The sequence below is a fragment of the Artemia franciscana genome, chromosome 10 (assembly GCF_032884065.1).
Source record: "Artemia franciscana chromosome 10, ASM3288406v1, whole genome shotgun sequence".
In the NCBI taxonomy this organism is placed as follows: Eukaryota; Metazoa; Arthropoda; class Branchiopoda; order Anostraca; family Artemiidae; genus Artemia; species Artemia franciscana.
Window position 1 is genome coordinate 26788396 of NC_088872.1, and position 16769 is coordinate 26805164.

Here is a 16769-nt window from a genome sequence, read left to right on the forward strand (position 1 = left end):
CAAAATTAAAACTTACTTTTGCGTGGCTAGAATTCTATTTGTCAGCTTATAATTCTTATTTTATATAGGACTATTTATAGCCTACAAATTCTTCTTTTCGAAATCTACGCCTGAAAAGTTCAACCGACAATTATGAATGGTAGAACCCTACGGTTAAAAACAATGACAGTTCTGGTTAAATCAGAGTTCAACCAGTCAATTGTTTCACGCAAAAACACTTTTCATGACAACCTGGTTTGTCATTGTTTCACGCAAAAACAGCGGTTGAGCTCAACCACACAGTCTCTTTGGTTGACGCGAAAAAAGGCCTCAAGCGTTTTATGAGACACACATGACGTCAGAGGCTAGTCGGATGATCCCCTCGAACGCTCAGGATTACTTGTCCGTGGGCTTGCACTTTCAAACTCCCCAAATAAAGATTATTCAGGATTGTGACGTCAATGCTACATATTATTTTAAATGGATAAACATGTGAAATCGTTAAATCTAGAGAAAAGACAAGGAAACTGTAAATAATGGAAATAATCTTAGCTTTTCAGTGACCTGTAAGTAATCTTATGCATATTCCTTAGTATCTAAAGGGTTTTTGGTGTTCTAGGCCTGTCTTGCATAGGCTAAGCTTCATAAGGAGTCAGAAGAAAAGTTTTTTTGTTATTAAAAAGGTTGGTTCTTAGGGAGGCAGCTATCACATTGGTGAGTTAGTCAAATGTTACTATATCAAACATGCCTAGTTCCAAAACCATGCTATAATTTTTAGTTGAAAAAAATTTAGAATGATTAGGCCAATACCTATAGCCTTTTATATAGTCTATATTTGTTGAGATTGCTATTTAAACTGGATTTTGAAGGTAAAGTAGGGGTAAAATTTTACTTTAGCTACTTTTGGCTATCTTTAAAAGAGGTTAGGCTAGGAAAATGAAACTTTCAGGGATATGTCTACAGGCTAAAGTATGTCCCAGGAAGGTATTTTGGAGTACCTACTTCTACTTCTTTCCCTCTAGAGGGTCCTGAAATTTTTGGGTGCCTTATTTTTTGGTTATCAGTTTCTTTTTCTCTGGCCTTTGTTCTTAATTATTCTGGCCTTAGACAACTCCTGTTGATTGAGCAGAAGTTTAAGCCATAACACTGGTTTTTTCTAATTTTAGAAATCTTTTATGCCACCTCATTATAGGTTAAATATATGGCTTATATTATTTATTCTCCATGAATTTTTGTTTTATTTGATTTCATTGATGTCAGTTGCTTTCTGTTAAAAATACATTTATTTTTTTACATCCAGCTTCTTCTTTTGTGAAAAAATTTGAACTGTTTTTCTTTTTACATGTTGTATAAAATGTAAAGGAATACCTGGCCCTTCATTTCCAAGATTCAATTAAAAGTATTTGAGGCATCTTACATCAAAATTCATCTGAAACATTTTAATGGTTTTTTTTTTTTACATATGACACCATTAAAGTTTTGCATTTGCTTTGCTAAAAATTATCTTAAAAAGTGCCAAGTTTAGAGAGTTATGTTAATATTCTTCTTGCTGATGAGTATAATTGTTTTTAAAATTCCTTCTGTTTAAAGCATTTTAGAGTGATGCTGAGCCAACCATGGGTATATTGTTGTCACAAATGATTTTTCTCAAATGGGCGTGTGGAAAACAAATAGAACATATAATTTCTCTTTTGTTATTATTTCAAGACTAGAATGTCACAAAACTAAGCATTCATATTGCTGATTGTACCTTAAGTAAATACAATCCCTGATGGAGTTTTGTTGATACCTGTTCAAAAATTTATTTGTCTTAATAAAATACATATTGTTTGTGGGACAGCAATGAAAAATGGGAGCAACTATGACTTGAGTTGTTTTTTTCAATATTTTCTTTTTCCAAATTATTTTTTGTTCTCTTGTGACATTTGTGTTCCTTCCTAAGTGGCTGGCACTCTAGGTTGAGAATCCTTTGTCCAAAGGGCACAGGTTCAATTCCTGGCATTACCAGTTTATTTGGTTTGGGACAGGGATCAGTGATGTGACTCTGTTAGCTCAGCTAGAATTGGCCCAACTTTAAAAGGTTACCTAAAGAAATGTGGGGACAGTAAGCAGGAAGGGCATGCAAAAGCACAGGATGGCTGGCCCCTAGCTTCCTATTGCACTGCCTGGCTAAAGGACCACCTGGTCCTTTACTGGGCTTCTGACTTAGCCATATAAGCTTTCCTTTAAACTTATTAAACATAAGTACAAATGAAGAAATGTCAGTAGGGTAGTTGTTCCTCTTCAATGAATTGTTGATGTATAGACAAGAGTGTGGGTCATGAGATATGGCTGGTAAATGTTTTGCAAGGTTTAAAAATTTAGGCAATTGCTCAGGTTGGCAACTGAGCACAAAAGTAAAATTTTGTGAATGGTATTCTTTGTGACTGTTATACTTATGTAATGCCAAGTATTTTATAGTTAATCTTTATTGTTTTGTTTTAATTGCAATGGCCCTAGGACTTTAGTGTAATTAAACCAACTTAAATCCATCCATTTTCTTCAAACAGATAGGGGTTCTATGTACCCTAGCTTCAATAAATTTATATACAATTTTGAGACCAAGGGTTACAAAGTAGGTCAAAACTTGCAAATGGAACTGTGGTGCAACTAATTAATTTGTAAGGAATGTATATCAATTTAAAGAATTAAAAAAAAATCATTTAGAATTCAAACAAGACAATTAAATAAATAAAAGTATCCCTTTACAATCATTTAATGAATTGTCACAAATGTAGGTCACTCTTAAAATTGAAATGAACAAAGCTTCAATTATGAATCTGTTTTCTTTCAACAGACTGAAGGGGCAAACCTCCAAGCTTTGATAAATTCAATCTCACTTTTGGGCTCTTTTCAATGGGAACTTTCTTTGGATTTTTTTTTTTTACCAACTAAAAACAGTAGGGAAAGCATCAGGTATAATTGACTTAAGAGACTTGACAACGTTTAGAAAAAGCTACATGCAACCTGATCTAAATAAGGATGCTATTGTAGAGTATCAAAGAGAAGCCTACAGAAATATCCCAAATACAGTAAAGGCATATTACAAAGAACAATAACAGGTTCATAGAATACCATTCAAGTGGTAAAGAAACAAGAAAATTGCAAAAATTGAGATTATAAGATTAACAAGAAACTATGAAAATTGCAAGTACAGTACTAGCCTCCTTTCAACAGGACAAATAAGGGGATTCACACCCCAAAGCTCTGACTATTTTCAACTACACCTTTAGGAGCCAAAAAAAATTAAATACATTTTTTCACATATGTCAAATATGACTCTTTCAACTGTCTCTGATAGTTGACCAAGTTTAAAAAAAATATTTTAGATCAAAAAGCTTAAAAATAAAATTGTGTCACAATATATTGATATATTGATTACACAATATAGTTAAATATATGTAGTTAAAGGAAAAGCTACCATATTTTTCATCCCTGGGAAATTAGTTTAAAGCCCTGTCCTGATTAGAAGAGGTAGCTCACATCAGGTTACTCAAACATAATTCTAAAGGAGCTAGACCATGGTTATTGCTTGAAGACAGGATTATCACCCTATTTAGGGTAGATCAATTTTATTTGAAAGAAAATCATTTGGTAAAATTCTAGTTGATTGACTTCTTGCTATCTCAGAAAGGGGTTAGGTTAGGAAAATAAAACTTTCAGGGATGCATCTACAGGCTAAAGTATGTCCTTGGAAGGTACCCTGAAGTACCCACCTCTACTCCTTCTCTCTCTAGAGGGCCCTGAATTTCAAAATATGTGCTATAAAAGTGAAATCTTGAAAAATAGATCTTCTGTTGAATGAAGTACAACAAAATTGTTTTCAGCTTCACAACTTTGCTCAATCCAAATTTATAAGGTTTCAAAGATATGCCAATACATTTCCTAAATTTTGAAAAAAAAAAACATTGATATGGCTCAGAATTCTACTCATAACAGGAATTGCATTTTCAGAACTAAAGGCAGAGAAAAAGCAACTGGTAACTAAAACTTAAGATAAAATGTTGTTTTGTCAAAATTTCAATTTTGACAAACCTGTTAAACTTGTCAAACCTGTCAGAAGGCGAATTTCAGGGCTCTCTAGAGGGAGAAGGAGTGGAGGTGGGTACTCTAGAATTCATTCCCATGATATAATTTAGCCTGTAGACCCACCCCTGAAAGTTTCTTTTTCCTAACCTTACCCCTTTCTGAGATAACAAGTCACTCAACTAGAATACTAACAATCACTTTATTAAACAACTATCAAAAAACTGCTGATCAGCTATTACTCTGCTTAGAGATAATCCCTTATTAGGGCATGAGAAATTTTGTATTTTCTCTTTGTTTAAAACAGCTTAATTTTTTTGCTTCAACAATAACAGAACAAGAAGTCAATGATCATTGTATTTAGCAGTTATCATACAATTAAAGCTCTAAGATCACTGATCAAGGTGAAGATCTACATCCTTAATAATAATCACCTAAAATCAGCTCCAGTTCCAGTTCCAAAAATTGTAGGGAGGTATATGGACTAACAACAAGTCCTTTCACCTCTTTGACTTCTTCTTCAGAAAAACTAGCTACTGGAAGCGCTATTCTGCTCCAGTCTGCGAACAATGGATATATACGATTATGAACAATAATAAACTGTTATTGATTGTGGGAAGTGCGAGTACCTGAGCTACCTGTCCCCAGCAGTTTAAGGCACTAGGCCGGCCGGTACCAATACGGCTCTTCCTACTCATTCCCGCTCTCTTCTGCACAATCAAAAACTATGGATAAATTGCGTCCCATTAAAAATTGACTTCTTCAAGCTTTAATCCTTATTAAACAATATTTCTCTTGTTTAAAGTATCAATTGCTGCCTTAAATATCTTACGATCAATTTTCCATGGCAGGTTAGAATCCAGGATAGCTGTATAAGTATTTGGAATCTTAGCCAAGGAGCAGAAACGCTTAAGAACAACAGTCTCCTCACTCTGAGTATGGCAATCAAATAAAATATGCTGGATTGTTTCCTCTGTTGAAAAGCAGATTCGGCATAAAGGGGAATGATGTAGCTTCCAATTAAATAACAAGCTATTTAGAAGTAGGGCACCTGATTTCAGTCGGTAATATAGCACTGTATTTAATCTTGTATGAAATGGAGATAACATTAATGTACTGTGATTAACTTTGGATCTTTGCCTGATAATATCTCGTGAATTGAGGTCAGAGGAAGGACTAGGAGATAACATGGAAGCCTTTGCTGCTAGAGAATCAGCCATATCATTATATTTTATACCTTTATGACTAGGAACATGTTGAAAATAAACTTCATTTTCCTTGATCTTAAGATTAAGAAGCTGTCTTCTAATATTATATAAATCTTTGTCATTAGCAATTCTATTAATATTTTGGATCAGTAGTAATGCTGATTTAGAGTCAGAGAGACAGAGTATATTTTCAGATTCAATGTTATAATTTATAAGAGCATCCAAGGCCAGGCGGATGGCACATAATTCAGCAGACAGGATAGAAGATCCCAATGGGAGAGGAGAATAAATATTCAAATTCAGGGATGGGATACATGCTCCTGCTCCAGCTCTTTCCCTCTGGACGGATCCATCAGTATATATTTTTCTATAGTTGGGGTAAGCCTTTGAGATGTGTTCAGCCAAAATAGTCTGGATCTCATAATTAGGAATCAAATCTTTACTAATAGAGATAAGTTCTACTTGACAGCTTGGAGGACTCATTTCCCATGGGGGGGACTCAGTAAAGGGATATGCATGAAGCGAATGTTGATTCCAGTTTGGGACCTCCAGTTGAAACTGATTCCATGATGAATGGGCATTGGGACAGGCTGACTTCTCAGCAAAGGTATGTGCATATACAGCATGCTTGGCTCCATAAGCCTGGATTTGCGAGAAATACTTTATCCTTAGACTAGATGCTCTTTCACTTAGGGACACCAATCCCGACAGTGTTCTTAACTTTGACAGAGGAGTATGCTTATGCACACCCAAAGCTATTCGAATAGCAGAATTTTGTAAAGATTCAAGGATTTTGAATGAGGATGGGGGACGAGCTGAAAATATTTGAATCCCATATTCTATATTTGAACGAATATATAATTTGTAAAAATCCAAAATAATCTTTGGGTGACATCCCCACTTACTTCCAGCAAGTCTTTTTAGAATACAAAGTCTCTGAATAATCAGAGATTTCAAATAATTAATATGTTCATGCCACTGCATTTTAGAATCCATTAATAAACCAAGTAACTTCACTGAATTGCAATATGGGATCTCCCTTGAGAAAATTGTCAGTGGATTAGGAGGATCTAGAGTACCATTAGTAAATATAATGGCTTTAGTTTTACTGATTGATATTGGAAAGCCAAATGCTAAAGAGAATCTCTGGACTAGACTTATATCATGTTGAATAAGGCTTTGAAGAAGGCTAATATCCCTTCCTGACTTCCAAATGATCAAATCATCTGCATAAAGGCCAAATGATGCATGAGATACTTGAAATTCAGAAACATACAAGTTGAATAGAAGAGGACTCAATATTGCACCTTGAGGAAGTCCTCTCGTAATGGGGCATTGCTCACTTCTAGACTGATTTACTTGAACGTAAAAATATCTATCAGTTAGAAAAGACTTTATAAAACTTATAAAAGGATACGGGAAGTCAAGATTTATTAGGATTTCCAATAATTTATTGTGGACTACATTTCCATAGGCATTCGACCAGTCAAACAGAACAGCCATTGTGACATGTCTTTTTTTGAGGGAGTTACAAACATCAGTTTCTAGCCGGGTAATGTTATCTAAAGAGCTATGTCCTTTTCTGAAACCTGTTTGTTCACTAGGAAAGAGATTGTTGACTTCAGAAAACCACTCAATTCTTGATAAGACAAGCCTTTCCAGAACTTTACTAAAGGAAGGTAATACTGATATAGGACGGTAAGACTTGAGATCATTAGATGAATAAGAAGGTTTTAAAGCTGGGAATACCTGAGCAATCTTCCAGGCATCTGGGAACTTTTGACTTGACCAAATAAGATTATAAAGACTTAAGAGGGCTGTATGAAACACCTTTGGGGACTCAAGAATCCACTTCATATAAATACCGTCATAACCTGGGGAAGACTTGATGTTAAGAGAATTAAGTGCTACACAAAATTCATCTTGGGAAAAAGGTTTCATCAGAGTACCCTTATAAGAACAGGTAAGAGGGAGATTACAAAAGGGAGGTCGGCTGGGATGAAAGTCTGAGCAATCATTTTTAAAAACATTGGTAAACAGATCTGCCTTCTTTTTATCTGATACAATTGGATATCCATCCTGAATGATATCATATCTACGGTCATCATTAGGCTGCTTTCCACTATTTAGTTGGCTAATGAAATTATGGACCTTTGAAATTGGGGTTCTAAAACTGATACTTGAGCTGAAATTCAGCCATGTACTCTGTTTAGCTCTCCTACAAATTAGTTTCACCTTAGCACATGACTGCTTATAAAAGATTGCTGTTGACTGAGATGGGTGCTTTTGAAATTTTACGAGCCTTTCTTTTTGCCAGAACTGCAACCCTACACTCATCATTCCACCAATTCTTGGGTCTTTTGGAGCCATTGTAAAAACGTACCCTAGTCATTGGAATTGCCGATTTAGCTGACTCCAGCAGGATTGATCTCAAATTAGACTCAATGGCATTAATATCATAATTAGGAGAAACAAAGGAAAAATCTACTTCATTTAATATCTCACGAAAAAGGGACCAATTACCTTTGGAGTTGATAAATGTAGGGACGTAGGGTTTGGGAGTGTTGCATAAATCTTGAAATGATGTAAGAATTGCACAATGATCAGATTGGAGAGACGACACCTTTGCCATCTGAACTAAATCATAATATGAAGAAGGACCTAGAAGCAAATCTATAGTTGAGAAAGAGTTAGAAGAAATATTATACCTGGTCTGAAAGTCAAATGGAGTGAAAATCAAGGTGTCAGGAAAATTGGACAATATGTACTCTATTCCTCTTCCTGCTTTGTTGCTACCTGCTGATTGTTCCCAGAGAGGACTGTGGGCATTAAAATCACCAAAAATAAAGGTATTATTACCTGATAATTCTGTTTCCAAGATACTTTGGATGTCCTTACTCCCACATGGATTATAAAAGGATTTTATGGCAAGATGGTTACCATTAGCTAAGGTAATTAATATGCCTACAACATCTATTTCATCCCTGTAGATAGTTAAGGGTTGAGGGGAGTGTTGGATTGAATCATGAACAAAAATTGCCACACCCCCTCCCTTTCTGTTAGTTGATCTATCCTTCCTGTAGCACTTGTACCCAGGCATTTTGATTTTCTTGTACTGATGAAGATTAGTCTCTTGTAGACAAATAATTCCTATTCTCTTATCATTTGCACATTGGATAAGATCAGCAAGTTTATTTGAATTTAAAGAGACGCAATTCCATTGTAGGATCTGCAGCTTAGTTAACATAGAAAGGGTTGAATAGGTGACATGCATGATATTTTGAGAGAATGGATGATAATTCTGTTCCTATTTCATTGAAAATAGAATTGGAAAAGTAGTATTCTGCAATTTCTTTTGTTATACTGGCTTTTTTATCTTTAGCCATATTTGATTGTAATATTAGGTCCACTGATGCAACATATTTAATTAAATTAGTAATATGAGGTCCAACTCTATCTTGCATAGTTATGGCTTGAGTAGAAATACTAGGAAAAGCTGCCACTCTTTCAGACCAAGATTTAGGCTTAGTTTTAGGATTGTTGAGGGATGGGCTAGCTTCAGCCACCTTGGGATGCTCCTTAGCCAATGGAGGGTAAGAAGTCTCAGTAGGAGGTATGAGTGCCTGATTTGGGTGGTTCTTGTGGACCTGTAGCCAGGGTTTTTGAGGAAGGGCTAAATTCCCTTCTTTGGCCTCATTACCTCTTGGACCTGATGGTACTTTGGACCGCTTGGCCAGCTCCATTGCAGCTATTGGGAAAGGAACATTTTCTTGAAGAGCAATCTTTAAAACTTTAGCTCGTTGAACATATTTAGGACATGAATTGTGATCTGTTGATTGATGTCTACCATCACAGTTTGTACATTTAGGCACTTCAGTGCATCTACTTTCTGTAGACAGGGAGTGATTACCAAGGCAATTAGGGCACCCTGGCACAGAAGAAGAACAATACTTAGATGAGTGACCAAGCTTAAAACATTTTGAGCATTGAAGAGGTTTTTCTTGGTATATTTTATGAGCTTTTTGCTGACCAAAAAGGAATACTGAGTCAAATTGGGAACTAGCAGGTAAGATAAAGAGGACACTCTTACTACTTCTTGTTCCCTTAGAATCTAGTTTGCCCATACGATGAACATCCAGAACCTCCAGCATTTCCCCCTTATTGTTCATAAGGCCATCTTTCAAGTCGTCATTTGACAGTTCCAATGGTATGTTGTACAGTACTATTTTCTGAGAATTTTTCAGGGTTGGTTTCCACCATTCAGGTGTAACAGGGATATTGCCAATTTTATTTAGGCTAAGGGCTTTGTAGGCTTCATTTCTGTCTAGAAACATAACCATTAGTGAACCATCTCTGTTCACATTCACAGTGAAGCTGCATCTAAAAGTTTTGAAAAGATTCATTCTAATGTTAGTAATATTTTTGATAGAGAAGGATTGATCTTTTACTGTTGGAGCAAAAAGGATAATGGATTTGTCCTTTATCTCCACAGCTGGATTTGGGTTTGAGAGTCCCATTATTTCAGGAGGACTCATAGAAGGTTTTTTTCGTTTCTGTTTTCTGCCTACTGTCTGAAAATCCTCATTTAGCAGGTTGTCAGTTTCAGAGATTGGTGGCTCAGAGACAGTAATCATGGTTTCATTCAGGCTATCATCATTGGATATTGGAGATACAACAATAGGAATATCAGCTTCTGATATCCAATTAGATGCTTGGCCCCCTTCCCTGAGGGGGCTAGAAGTGTTAGGAAACATTGGGTTCAGGAAAGGGAAATTCCAGAAACTCTAACCACGCAATAGATTTATATGAAAAGGCAAAATAATACTTCTCAAACAAAAGGAGTAGCAAGAGCTTTAGTTCCTTTCACTCAGAAAATAAATGAAATCAATAATATAAATTTTTCATCAATTGATTTCTTCTTTTCTTTTTTAGAGGGTTTATCAGAGACTCTTTTTTTCTTCTTTTCTCTCTAGAGGGCCCTGACTTTCAAAATATGTGCTATAAAAGTGAAATCTTGAAAAATAGATCTTCTGTTGAATGAAGTACAACAAAATTGTTTTCACCTTCACAACTTTGCTCAATCCAAATTTATAAGGTTTCAAAGATATGCCAATACATTTCCTAAATTTTGAAAAAAAAAACATTGATATGGCTCAGAATTCTACTCATAACAGGAATTGCATTTTCAGAACTAAAGGCAGAGAAAAAGCAACTGGTAACTAAAACTTAAGATAAAATGTTGTTTTGTCAAAATTTCAATTTTGACAAACCTGTTAAACTTGTCAAACCTGTCAGAAGGCGAATTTCAGGGCTCTCTAGAGGGAGAAGGAGTGGAGGTGGGTACTCTAGAATTCATTCCCATGATATAATTTAGCCTGTAGACCCACCCCTGAAAGTTTCTTTTTCCTAACCTTACCCCTTTCTGAGATAACAAGTCACTCAACTAGAATACTAACAATCACTTTATTAAACAACTATCAAAAAACTGCTGATCAGCTATTACTCTGCTTAGAGATAATCCCTTATTAGGGCATGAGAAATTTTGTATTTTCTCTTTGTTTAAAACAGCTTAATTTTTTTGCTTCAACAATAACAGAACAAGAAGTCAATGATCATTGTATTTAGCAGTTATCATACAATTAAAGCTCTAAGATCACTGATCAAGGTGAAGATCTACATCCTTAATAATAATCACCTAAAATCAGCTGACCACAATTAAATTTTTTTTAAACTGAGATATTCTTAGCCACTTACACTGGAAGTTTTTTTGTCACACATTTTTGGAATTTGAAATCTCTCTAGAAACAGATCTTTCTTCCTTATGCTTTGGATATGGATCGCCACTATCTTTCTTTAGTTTCTTCTGAAAAACCTCAGATAAATGCTGCAATTTGTAGAATTTTTTCGTGGGGTTTTTGACGTCATAACCTTGCGGTAATTAGAGATGAAATTCTAAGTTGCGTTCGAATCGACTCGAAAAAGTCAACTTAAAAGTTGACTTTTTTCTCTGCTGCCGTTTTATTTAGTAAAAAGTTGACCTAGAAAGTCAACACAGAATTGCGAATCGAACGCTTCAATGGCAAAAAATTTAGAAATATGAAATTGTTTTTGTTAATAGGCCTAGTGGAAATAATCTTAGCTTTTCAGTGACCTGTAAGTAATCTTATGCATATTCCTTAGGGTTTTTGGTGTTCTAGGCCTATCTTGCATAGGCCAAGCTTAATAAGAAATGAAAAGAAAAATTTTATGTTGTTAAAAACGTTGATTCTCAGGAAGGCAGCTATCACATTGGTGAGTTATTCTAATATTACCAAATCTAACAAGCTTAGTTTCTAAACCAACCTATAATTTTTAGTTGAAAAAATTAAAAATTATAGGTTGGTTTGTAACTTTATATTATAGGTTAGTTAAAAAATCTAAAAATTATTGGCTTCTTTTCCCAGTAAAATTGGTGCAAACAGTATTACTGGCTTTCAAATAAAGTGGATATACCACTCCATGCCCTTTTTTATCCTCTTTATAAATGTAATAATTGCTTCTACCACAAATTCAGATTTAAGCACTTTTTGACCTCTTAAAAATGACCTATATGTGGGGTCATTACGAATCTGTAATAGCTTAGAAACAAATTTGGGCTATATATTTGTACATCAGGGGGTGGGGGGTAAAGCATAGCATATATTAAATACGTAAACTAACCATTGGTGTATTTTTTTTTATGTTTGTGCTGTTGCACTGGTGATTTCTCTTCTCATTAAGATTCAATGTGCACAAACACATAAAAAAAAATATGGCAAAGATTAGTTTACTTATTTAATATATGCTATGCTTTACCCCCACCCCCCCTGATGTGCAAATATATAGCCCAAATTTGTTTCTAATCTATTACAGATTTTTTATACCCCATATTTAGGTCATTTTTAAGAGGCCAAAAAATGTTTAAATCTGAATTTGCAGTAAAAGCGATTATTATATATGTAAACAGCATTAAAACAGGCATCAAGTGGTATATTCACTTTATATGAAAGCCAGTAATACTGTTTGCACCAATTTTACCCTTTTCCCTAGTTATATAGTCTGTATTCATTGAGATTGCTGTTTAAACTAGATTTTTAACATTAAGTAGGGGCAAAATTTTACTTTGGCTACTTTTGACTATCTTTGAAAGAGGTTAGGTTAGGAAAATGAAACTTTCAGGGATGTGTCTGCAGGCTGAAGTATGTCCCAGGAAAGTATTTTGAAGTACCTACCTCCATTTCTTTTCCCTCTAAATGGTCCTGAAATTTCGGGTTATCAGTTTCTTTTTCTCTGCCTTTAGTTCTGAAAAGACAATTCCTGTTGATTTGCCATACTGTTGTTGCCATAACACTGGGTTTTCTAAATTTAGAAATAATCTTTTATGCCACCTCACTATAGGTTAAATATTTGGCAGATATTATTTTTTCTCCATGAATTTTTTTTTTATTGGATTTCATATAATGTCAGTTGCTTTCTGTTAAACATACATTTATTTTTAAAAATCAAGCTTCTTTTGAGAAAAAATTTGAATGATTTTTCTCTGAAAAATATCACTGAAATATAAAGTGATATAAAATATGAGAAATATATGAGTGATATAAATATCACTGAAATTTTCTCTGAAATATCACTGAAAGGGGATAGGTTAGGAAAATGAAACTTTAAGGGATGGGTCTACAGGCTAAAGTATGTCCTGGGAAGGTATTTCAAAGTACATATCTCTACTCATTCTTGCTCTAGAGGGCCCTGACCCTTGATGACCTTCAAAAATAGGCTATCTGTGTTATAAAAGTGAAACCTTACAAAATAGATCTTCTGCTGAAATGAAGTACAACAAAGTTGTTCTCAGCTTAACAACTTTGCTCAATCCCAATTTATAAGGTTTTAAAGATATGAAAAAACATTTCCTAAATTTTGAAAAAAAAAAAATGTTGATATGGCTCAGAATTCTACTCAAATAAAAGGAATTGAATTTTCAGAACTAAAGGCAGAGAAAAAGCAAATGGTACCTGAAAATTAAGGTAAAATGTTGTTTTGTCAAAATTTCAATAGGTATATACCTGTCATGGAGTCAAATTTTAGGGCTCTCTAGAGGGAGAAGAAGTGGAGGTGGGTACTTTAAAATACCTTCCCAGGATATACTTTAGCCTATAGACCCATCCCTGAAAGTTTCATTTTCCTAACCTAACTTCTTTCTGAGATAGCAAGAAGTAACTCAACTAGAATTTTATCTTTTATCTGTCTGGTAAAAAACATCCTTCAAATTTTAGATATGCTCTAATTATACAGGGGCAAAAAATTGCTTTTTAAAATTGCCATTATGAGGTAAGATATTAGCTAAAATGCCTGTATAAAGCAAACTAGCCTACCTAGGGAGTCAAAACACTTGAATTTGCTTGCTGCTTCTTCAACAATGGCAAAAGGTCTGACAATGAGGAAAGTATGGAATTTAAGTCAGAAACGCCTTTTATGCTTTTTCTATTCTCACCAAAATAAAACACAAATCCCATGTTGACTTGCACAAAAACCTCAAGATAAGTTGTAGTAATTGGTCCTTTAGCCTGATGTAGCTGCTATTTGCTGCTATGAGTGCATAGTTTATAATGGGAGCTTAAAATTGTCTTGGCAAGCTGCATGGTTGAGTATACAACCCTCTAGGCTATACTCTCTTTCTTTATGTGCATATTATTGTTTAAAAATGATCAAGCTTCACATTAATCTCCTTTCATGACCTATAGTTGAAATTTGCTAGGGAAATATTTATTCCACCAAAAACTCACCACGTATTTTTGAACTTCAATTATACAGCCCTTTTTTTTACCCCCCTTAAGCCTGTATCCAGTTTCTGATAGCCATTTAAATTTCATTTTGTCTGTTGCTCATTTCTTGTCAATATTACTGAGGGGTCACAGATAAGCACTAGAGTCCTCATTGATAAATAATATGTGCTTGTATATATATAGCTTGTTGCTACTTATTTTTCTCTGGGAATACAATGTTTGATGTGGCATAAACCAAAGAAAGGACCTGTAGGCCTAGAGAAAAATATGTTAAGAAAACCGATTTTTATAATTGCACAATAATTATAGCTTACATAATTTTACATGCAGTCCTGCTCTACTTTACCCCCAACCCTCCTAATATAGAAATATATAGCTGAAGTTACATGTTACCTGTTGATTCTGCCAATCTATCCCTCAACCTTTAACTCCCTGTTAATTGAAGCAATTGCAACAAAGCAAGAATGGCGGAAAAGGTAACAGGTGACAGAATACATTGGAACTACATAATTTTGGCTATATATTTACACCTTAGGCAGGTTGGAGGTAAATTATAGTATAAAGATGCATGTTTTTCCCTTTGGTATGTAGGCTAAGTAGAAGATCACTTGTACCTGATGCTCTCCCTGTTGTTTTTAGTTGGATTGGAAACATCCAAAGAAAGTTTCCTTTGAAAAGGAAAGGTGAGAATGCCCAAAAGTAAGATTGAATTTGTCAAAGCTTGGAGGTTTGCCCCTTCAGTCTGTTTAAAGGAAAATGGATTCATAATTGAAGCTTTGTTCATTTCAATCTTAAGGGTGACCAATATTTGTGACAATTCATTAAATGGTTGTAAAGGGATACTTTTGTTTATTCATTAGTCTTCTTTGTTTTCTAACAGTTTTTTTTTTAATCTTTAAATTGATATCCATTTCTTACAAATTTTTATTGATACCAGAGGTCCATTTGCAAGTTTTCACCTACTTTGTAATCCCTGGTCTCACAATTACATTTAAATTTACTGAAGCTAGGACACACAGAACTCCTATCTATTTAAAGAAAATTAATGGATATAAGTAGGTTTTATTGTATTTAAGCCCTAGGGCCATGGCAATTAAAAACAAAATAAAGGAGATTAACTTTAAAATACTTGACATTAAATAAGCATAATAGCCACAAAGAAAAACAAATAACAAAATTATACTTCTGTGTTCAGTTGCCAACCTGAGCAACTGTCATAAATTTTTAAATCTTACAGAACATTCACCCCCATTACATTCACAAGCTATCTCTCATGACCCACAAATTTGTCCATACATCCACATTTCGGGTAAATGGAAGGACCATCACACTGGTATTCTTCATTTCTACTTATATTTAATGGGTTTGAAAGAAAGTTTCTATGGCTAAGTCAGTAGGCCAGTAAAGGACCTGGTGTTCCTTTAGCCAGGTAGTGCAATAGGAAGCTAAGGACCAGCCAGCCTATTCTCTTGCATGCCCTTCCTCCTTACTGTCCCTAGATTTCCATCTGTACTCATTTAAAGTTGGGCCAATTCTAGCTGAAGTTAGTCATATCACCAACCCCTATCCAAAACCAAATAAACTGGCAATGCCAGGAATTAAACCTATACACCTTGGACAAAGCATTCCGACCCAAAGCACCTACCACTTAGCAAGGAACACAAATTTGACCAGAGAACAATAATTATTTGAAAAAAAAAAATTGCTATAGTTGTCCCACTACTGTCCTATAAATGCTATAGGCCCATTTTATTTAGAAAAATCAATTTAAGACAGGTATCAACAAAACTCCATCAGGTATTGTATTTGCTTAAAATACAATCAAGCTATGTGAATGCTCAGCTTTGTGATATTCTAGTCTTGAAATAATAAAAAAAGAGAAAATTTATATTTTCTATTTATTTTTCACCAACTCATTTGTGACAGCCAAATGCCCATGGTTGGCTTAGAACCTCTCTAAATGCTCTGAAACAGCAGGAATTAAAAAAAAATTATACTAATCAGCATTAAACTGTCCCTTAAATTTGAACACGTGTATTTAATTTGAAAATGATGCTACTGCTAGTCAGGTTACTGTGCTGTTCCCACTGGCTCTACTGCAGTTAAAAATGGGCAGTTACCACGCAGTAACTGCAGTTACTGAAAAACCATCAGCTGGAACACACCCATAAGCAATTATATCTGAATATTATATCAATTATATATCTTATATTATATTATTATATTATATATATATACATAAGCAATTATATCTGTAAAGAACATACAAAAAGGCATCAAGTAGTATATTCACTTTATTTTTAAGTCAAAATATGAAAAAAACAAAAAATTTACTCCCAACCTGCCTAATTTGCTAATATATAGCCCAAATTTTAAAGGTATTTTGCCACCTTTTAGCCTACTTATTTTCCAGTTCTTGTTTTGCCACAGTTGCTTCAATTATCAGGTACTATGGTTGAGGTAGGCTATAGATTGGCAGAATCAATAGGAAATATGCAATTTCAGCCTTAGATTTCCATATTAGGAGGGTTGGTGCTAAAGTAAAGCAGAGCTGCATACTTCTCTAGTGCTTAAATATGACCCCTTAGCAATATTGACAAGAAATGAGTAACAGAAAAAATTCAATTTGGACTAAATGGCAATCAGGAACTGGATACAGGCTAAAGGGGGCCAAAAACAGGGCTGTATAATTGGAGTTCAAAGAACTCCAATTATACAG

General features: G+C 34.5%; 1 protein-coding gene across 1 annotated transcript in view; it reads left to right on the forward strand.

Annotated features, from left to right (window-relative positions):
• Nucleotides 1-423: 423 nt before the first annotated feature.
• The window catches only part of LOC136031999 (short coiled-coil protein B-like), a 90775-nt gene continuing 74429 nt past the window's right edge, over nt 424-16769 (forward strand). The window contains exon 1 of the mRNA XM_065712064.1: nt 424-471. Coding sequence (XP_065568136.1) covers nt 460-471 — 12 coding nt within the window. The 5' untranslated portion in view covers nt 424-459. The remainder of the gene's footprint in view (nt 472-16769) is intronic.